This window comes from Amblyomma maculatum, chromosome 1, assembly GCF_055883805.1.
Source record: "Amblyomma maculatum isolate TAMU_Amacu chromosome 1, ASM5588380v1, whole genome shotgun sequence".
In the NCBI taxonomy this organism is placed as follows: Eukaryota; Metazoa; Arthropoda; class Arachnida; order Ixodida; family Ixodidae; genus Amblyomma; species Amblyomma maculatum.
In genome coordinates this window covers 27992328-28000089 of record NC_139344.1, presented here as the reverse complement: position 1 = coordinate 28000089, position 7762 = coordinate 27992328, and the positions used below count along the sequence as shown (strand labels likewise).

Here is a 7762-nt window from a genome sequence, read left to right as displayed (position 1 = left end):
TCTGCTTAATCACTTATCTGTCTAAAATTCTTTATTGCAAAATTTTTAATATTCGCTTTAGTGTCAAGTGCGCTTATTTGTTTATTCGTGTTACACCTAAAGATCCTCCAGAGGGGGTATTATATAGGGGGGGGGGGGGGGGGGGGGTCGATACAATATTATTAATAATTGCGATACATTTCGGAACAGCAATTGCAACAAGAAAATTTTGTTCGGTTGTGTAGAGAGGGTTCAGGAACAGCCGGCCAACTTTTTTTTTTTTTTTTGTATTAAGACACCTTCTGCGTGGTCCTTCATATTTTTTTTTTTTCTGTCGGCATTTGAAGAAAGCCCGCGACAAACGAAAAGGAACCACTTGACTGCGTTCATGCGTTACCATAATTCAGCGGTCCCAACCGTCTTTAGGGCGAACCATACGGGCGCCCTGACCGTGCCCAAACCAGCGGCCGTCGCACTATTCGGCATGCTGCACCAAATAAAGAAAGCTTATTTGGTCTACGCGGTTTCAGTGCTTTCACTTTTTTTTTTGTTATGTTGGTGTGAGAGCTCAACAAAAACTTTGAATCGGCTGTGGGAAGCCTGTCCATATAGCCACTTATGGTAGACCATTGGGCGCTGTCCGCGTTCGCGAAAATTGTGCTGTGACACGTCAAACACGATTGACAGGGGCGCTGACCGCTGTCAACGCTTCCTTCATTCAAAGTGCATTTGGCAGCGTTGCTACAAAGTGGTATTGGTTTATACGGTTTAACGTCCCAAACCGACTCAGCCTATGAGAGACGCCGTAGTGGAGGGCTCCGGAAATTTCCACCACCAGGGGTTCTTTAGCGTGCTTTCTCGCCTCCGTCAAAAAGCGGCCGTCGCGAACCGTAATTTGATCCCGCGTCCTTGGGCACAGCAGCCGAGCGCCCACCTCCGCGGTGCTTTCATTAAACACTAGAGAAAAGGACCACGTAGGAGGCACAGTGCTACAAAAATCTTGATACGTGGTTCCCTTACCCCCTGTACAACTTCACGTTTTGCATTTTACTTTGAAATAAATAGTAAAGATTTTGAAAATTTATACTACTTAATTTTAAACCTTTAGAGTATCGTCTAACTTAAGTTTATAAGTGTTCTGAGCAGCTGTACACGAAGGGAGAAAGATAAGTCGTTGCTTTCATCCAGAGACAGTGTACCGCTGTTTTTTTTTTTTTAATCATTTCCTCAAGCGACATGAAAAACCTTATGTACGGGCACATGACGACGAACCCGTTGTAATATTTAACAGAAAGCTCTAGTTCGTCATAGGCGTGTAAGCTTCTCGATGGCGACAGTCTCGCTCGTACATCGTTGCTGCCCGCCTAAGTCTATGAACAGGTCACCGCTGACAACCTTCATGAACCGGCATCGTATTCATCACTACGCAGACTTTTTTGGACTAAATGTTTTCCGATCGGTATCGAGTAGCTGCTCGTCCGGCGTTCACTCGACATCAGGCAATATGCAGCGTGCTTTCATGACTTTTCATAACTTTCATCGCGTTCATGCGAGTCACAGAAAGCGCTACGCTGACATTTTGATTTCAGCTCACACACCGGTCTCTCGTCGTTTTTTGAGCGCGCAGCCGACTTCTCTTCCCGCTTTCCGTCATCAGCGAATTTTCCGGGAGGAGCTAGGCCAAGTTCCAATTCCTTCAGAGAACAGGATGTTGTTTGCCAGAAATTTCCGCATTTACATCGTGGAATAGAAGCAGCATGGATATGTTGCCGATTAGCTACTACTTGAAATTCATGTCAGTCTAGATACGCGGACTACATAGACGTCGTCGAATGGGCCGACATCCCCCATCGCCGAGAATATAGTTCACGCTGGTAGTGATATTTGCATTCATGCCACCCGACGCTCGTCAGACGGCGTCCGAAATTCCTGTAAATGACTTTGTTAAAACTTCGATTCCTAAGGCAGCCGGCAGAGAGGCTAAGCTTGATACTGGCTCTGACGCCTAAAATTCCACCGCAGCTTGACAAAATAAACGCCGTCGACGTGTGACGTCGTAGTCGTCTATTCACGGCTTGGATTAAATGCGATTTTACAGGCCTTCACACTGCGCGGAATCGGCGCCAGATATACTATGCATCGCTTTTTATCACTGGGTTTCCCAGAAGCTGACGCCGCTAAGGCAACTGGTAGGAGAGAGCTTCAAAAATAATTTATTTCCACCACAGGAGCACTGGGCGCCGAAAAATAGTGAGTAGGGGACGGATTCACGCTCCTGCAGTGACGCGCGCAACCTTGCGGCACCAAACTCGTTATAAGCCAATTATTTCATTTTCGTCGGCGGTTAGCTTTCCAACAAATACAAGGAAGTATGATACGTCAATCGCGCGACTCTATCGCCCTAATCATTTCTGGCTGGAATGCCCTTTGACAGGTATTTGTGACTCTCTCGTGGCTTTTTACACGGCAACAGACAATTTCTCGTGGCTTTATTTTTTTTTCTGGTACCGATGGTGCAAGACGTGAATCCGGCCCCTGTTTGCTATTTTGTCTCGTCCAACAGTGCAGATTCGCTGTTTGAAACGCCTCCGTAAAGTACTGACGAAATAACAACACGTTCCATTTCTTCTTCTCCTACTTCTTTCCGTAAACGAAGTGATGAGCTGATTATTACTGAGGAGAAATTCCCTAAAAACGGCTCAATTTTGTGCACGTCATCTCTATAACAGATACAAAACAAGAAAAGTAGGCAGAGCCTTCGAAGATAACTCAACGCCTCATGAATAAAAAAAATCATTCAATGGCAATGTTATTGGAACCGTCGATATCGAACTACGCGTCACAGACTGGTATTTACAGTGACTAATAACACACTCACAGAAATGCAGAGTTTTAAAGGTACTCGTATGTAGACGGGGAGCTCCAGCATGGGACGTAAAACTAGCGCTTCGGGGAAATTTGCGCTCCGCGAGGCGCCTGCGTCTTCCGCCGTTCTACTTCATGGCGACTAGAGTGAAAGAATTAACACCGGGCTAAGGTATACAAACACCGTTTCTCTTGAACACATTCGAAGCTACTTTTTTTACGAACAGAGCATGAAATGCTCTAATGAGCACATTCATCACTACTTTCACGAACACAGGTTCATCATAAACTTCGTAACGGACCGCACTCACCCCCAGCACGTGTCACCCAGGGGTTGTTACATGCCGAAGGCCACAGACAAAGTGCTCGACCTTCCTGAAGGCGGACATGACGATACAGATGTGCAGGTGCCAAAAGGGCTTCTAATAAGATTCTGATATGTAAAAAAAGAAAGAAATTATAAAATGATACTTGACACGGGTAAAAAGTACGTTTAAAGTGTCAGAAAACAATTTTCACTGTTGGTATATAATCCGAAGGCGCCTGTAGAACTCAACTCGCACGAAAGCTCAGGGGTCACGAAAAATTCAAGATCACCGCAGAATCTGCGTTGGAGTAATGCGAAAACACGGATGCTGCTGTTTGCTGCTTCTAGTTGAATTCTAGTTGCTTCTAGTTGCTTTATTCACTTCTTGTTTACCCATTTTAGTCTTTGGTGCTTTCAAATTGCACGCCAATCTATTCCTATGCCCTTTTTCTGCTCTACTTCCGGTTCCTTCACGTCACATCCTCTACGTCACATTATTTCACGTCTCGTTTATCCATTTTAGTCTTTGGTACTTTCAAATTTCGCGCCAATTTCTTCCTATGCACTTTTTCGGCTATACTTCCCGTTGCATGACGTCACATCCTTGACGTCACATTAATTCACTTCTTGTTTTGTGCTCCTTTTAGGAGCATGCGTTCAAAATAGTTTTCCTACTACTACGGTTCGGGCTCCAGGGACACCCAAGAAAATGTAACACATCCAGAAAGACTCGAGTGCACAGGGACAGACCCCGCGACCATTGCTAGAAAGATCACGAGCAGATAGTACACGTCTCTCCATCTCTCTTATTCGCAGGGCTACACGTCTGCTTGAAGAGAGCAAATTCATCCATGCACTGTCGAAATACGATTACTTTATACTGATAGTATTTCCTCACACTTAACAACCAATATGTAATTATCTTGTAACATATTTTCGTCCTCTGTTAGAAAGACTGGGTATTTTTCGCTGCGATCTTTACAGAGGGAGCTATCAGACGCGAGTGAACGCAGGTTTAACAAAGTGCTTGTTTCATTCTTCTGATAGATGAAAGTAGTGCAAACAATTCAACAGTGCATGCGGCGAACTACTCCCACCGGCGGCATAGGACAAGCGCTTGACAACCATAATAGGAAGTCATTAAAGTGTATAAAAACAATTTGAAATTTAAACCGTAATTTCGCAATTTTTTTTACATTAATGAGCAAAATATATACATTTGGTCTAGAATAGTATTGTTTTCGCAGCAATGATATTACCCAACTTTGGTTTTGGTAACGTGCCGATAGTATTCCTCTCACTGATCATTTGGCCGATCCTCCTTGGTTAGGCAAGTGTTACAGTTTTGCCAAATATGCAAAGCAACGCAATACGTTTTCCAGCGGCGACGTCCCTGTTTTTCGTCTACGCGAAAAAGACAGAAACGCGCATTTTATGTATGCAAAATCTGTATCACGAAAGCTTGAGTGTAAATCCCCCCTTTTTTTTTTTTTTACAACGTTTCTGTATAATCGTAGGCGCCACAATACACGCACCTCTGCTGCTAATCCGTTAAGAAGACGCAGCTTCATTGGCTCCATTCTTTATCTGGACAGCGCAACTAGTGAATTTCTTCTAAAGATGGTATCGAGTTTCACAGCATTTTGAGCGAAGAAACTCGCACTAATCGTTTTATCACCAGAACATCGCGGTCATCACAACTGCAGCAAACTAACTAATACCAGAAGAAAACACAGGGCATTCGGTATGACATAAGTGGCCCACAACGACTACAGCTTAGGTACATCAGTTTCATTGGACGCTTTCTCCTGACCGTGTTAGAAACATGTCCAACTTCTCCATCACATTGGCTTCCGTCTTTGCACAAGCTTTGACAAAGCACAGCACGACACAAGTGCACAAAGTACCACGTTTCACCCGACAAAACGAAAAACAAACACGTATTTATGGGAAGGGCTCCGAGTGAAGGCATCGACAACGTCACTCGCCTCATTCACACTTGGGTTCTTTTAGGAACAGTATACAGTGACACACGTAGTGAGAAACACCCCAGACAGTTACTTTTCAAGTGCAGACTTCACAGTGAAACTGTGAAACAAAATCCACATCCTGTGATTATGCTTGTGGATGTATAGGTACGTTGCGTGAGACAAAGAGAGTGACTGCACATACTGTGGTATCATCGAACAAGGTCTTTTCGCGGCAGAGTTTTTCCTTTACCACGCGGTTTTTTTTTTTTTTTTTCGCCCTTCTATCGTGTGCGCGGAAAAAAATCTCAGCCCTCCGTTGTTAGCTTCAGGCGCGGGAATATTAACCTCAGGGCCACACTCAAAAACGATCAGCTGGCTAGGCGTCGAACCCTATATAGCTAAGATTGGCGACGTGGTGGGAGGTGGTGTCGTAAAGGGTCTTACTTTGCATAAAACCTGCGCTATGTGGCCGTCACGGCTTACACTAAGCGTACAAAAATACGTAGGGTTATTGAAGGCAGTTATGCCCGCACGGATCCGCCGGCTCTCACATTACGGGAACAGTAACGTGAATAGAAACGCAAAGAACAAAAAAAAAAATAAAGAAAAATGCTCGAAGTTATTAAGCATAAAATGCTTAGGGCGACGTCGTTTCAAATGACTCTCTATCTCTCACGATGCTGCTATCCATACAACGCGGACATTGTGCTAGTCTACCGCCACCTGATTAGTGGAAACTTTTCTGAACGTCGTAGAAAGAAAAACCAACAAGCACGTTAACAAGCACGTTAAGCTTATTGAGGTCTGTAGTACGAAATTTTCGGCCGAAATGCTGCAACAGTTTTCCTCCAAGTCTCGCAAGTGTTTTGTTGAAAATTTAAAAGGAAAATTTCTGCCAAAAGGTGCAAGAGTAAGGGTATTTGGTTGTTGTGATACCTGGAGTACTAAACCACGCTCGCTAATTTCGAGTTCCAACCAAGCCGTAGGAAGCAGTATAAAATGAAATCAAGAATGTGTCGTTGCTCACTTTCATGCTTTCTGTTGTATCGCCCCTAAGATAATTTATTACCTCTTCTCGCTTCGATGAGCTAAACGCACCTTTGTGGCAGCATGCGGTAGTGCGTGTAGGCATAAGCGACAAAGCGTACTGTATATTGCGGAGCTGTCCGCTGTTCGGCCTCTGCGCTACCGAGATGACGGCGTTTTTTTTTCCTTTGCTCCGCGTCGACGACGCAGGCATCACTCGCACGTATGCCTCAGCGCAGGACCGTGTATATTTGGCACGCGTTCGGGGAGCTGGTTAGCGCCGCCATCGGACGGGCAGTTAACGGCTCTCTCGGGTATGAGCCTGTGCTTGCCACGATGCACCCACTCAGGAAAAAAGCAACAACAAAAACGCATCTCTTTAGATTCAGGTAAACGTTCGTGATTGCAGCGCACGACAAACACCTCGTGCCCATCGCGCGATTTACTACGTAAAAGAAAAACAGAAACAACCGGCACTCGTTCACAAAAGCGCCAGTGGCGCAGAGCCTCGCCCTCTTAGCGCGCTTGGAGTGCGAGCCCGCGCTTCCACAGGCCGACACAGCGTCGCCAAGCGCAGGGCTGCGAAAGCATCGCGCCGTTCGTATAAGCACTACAGAGTCACTTCTGGACACCGTAGACAAGACACAACACAACCAGCACTGTCAATGAAACAAACAACCCACAAGTCCAGCGGAAGAACATGTTGACGCCGACGGCTCACACTCGCTCGCTGACCAACTCGGCGGCGGGCGAAATGCGCGAGCCGGGCGAGTCGGTGTTGTCGAATTTGATACACATCGCCTTCACCACGGGACTCTGAGTGGAGTTTCCCTGGCTGCCGCTGGTGAAGAAACCTCCGTGCTTCGGCTTCAGGTGGCGGTTGTTCATCTCCATGTGAACGATCTTCATGAATTCGATCTGAGCCGCCAGCTTTTGAATCTCCTCCTACGGGAAGGGCGAGCGAGAAAAATGTTAGTGGTCTTGGCAGGAGAAAATTTCAAGAATGCAAGGGGCGGAACTCCGTGCCAGAAGCGGTTTATACACTAGCCGCGGCAGCATAGCCCGACATCTACTATAATGGCCACAAACATTGTTTAAGAAAAAGGCTGCATACCATTACGCTTCAATTTTATCCACTTAAAGCAAAGCTCAGAAATATTTAATCAATGTATCGCGATATTCAATTCGTGCAATATATATATATATATATATATATATATATTGTAAGGTAACAATATATATGAATTGATTGATTGATTGATTGATTGATTGATTGATTGATTGATTGATTGATTGATTGATTGATTGATTGGTGTATCGATCGATAGATCCTTTCAGTGACCGATTTTAACTAATTATTTCGTTCGCTCTAAAACTAAAGAAAATGATGCCGCATCCACTGCCAACCCACCTACTGTGTCTTCCTGCATGACTATAGAAGTCATGGAAGGTCTTTTCAAACGTGTACTTGTTTTCAAACACCTAAACGTTTGAAAAAGATAGAGTGAACTACTGTAGTTTGTTAAAGTAAGCATATGCGCAGCAATAATTAAGCAACCTATCGTTTTTATTTCAGGGCAGACTCAAAGCTCTCAGAGCCATTCTTTTCGGCTGT

At 44.9% G+C, this 7762-nt stretch overlaps 1 protein-coding gene across 1 annotated transcript in view; it reads right to left on the bottom strand.

The window, feature by feature from the left end:
* Positions 1-322: 322 nt before the first annotated feature.
* LOC146202002 (putative G-protein coupled receptor CG31760) overlaps positions 323-7762 on the bottom strand; it is a 90812-nt gene continuing 83372 nt past the window's right edge. The window contains exon 13 of the mRNA XM_084587893.1: positions 323-7092. Within this exon, the coding sequence (XP_084444019.1) occupies positions 6865-7092 (228 nt within the window). The 3' untranslated portion in view covers positions 323-6864. The remainder of the gene's footprint in view (positions 7093-7762) is intronic.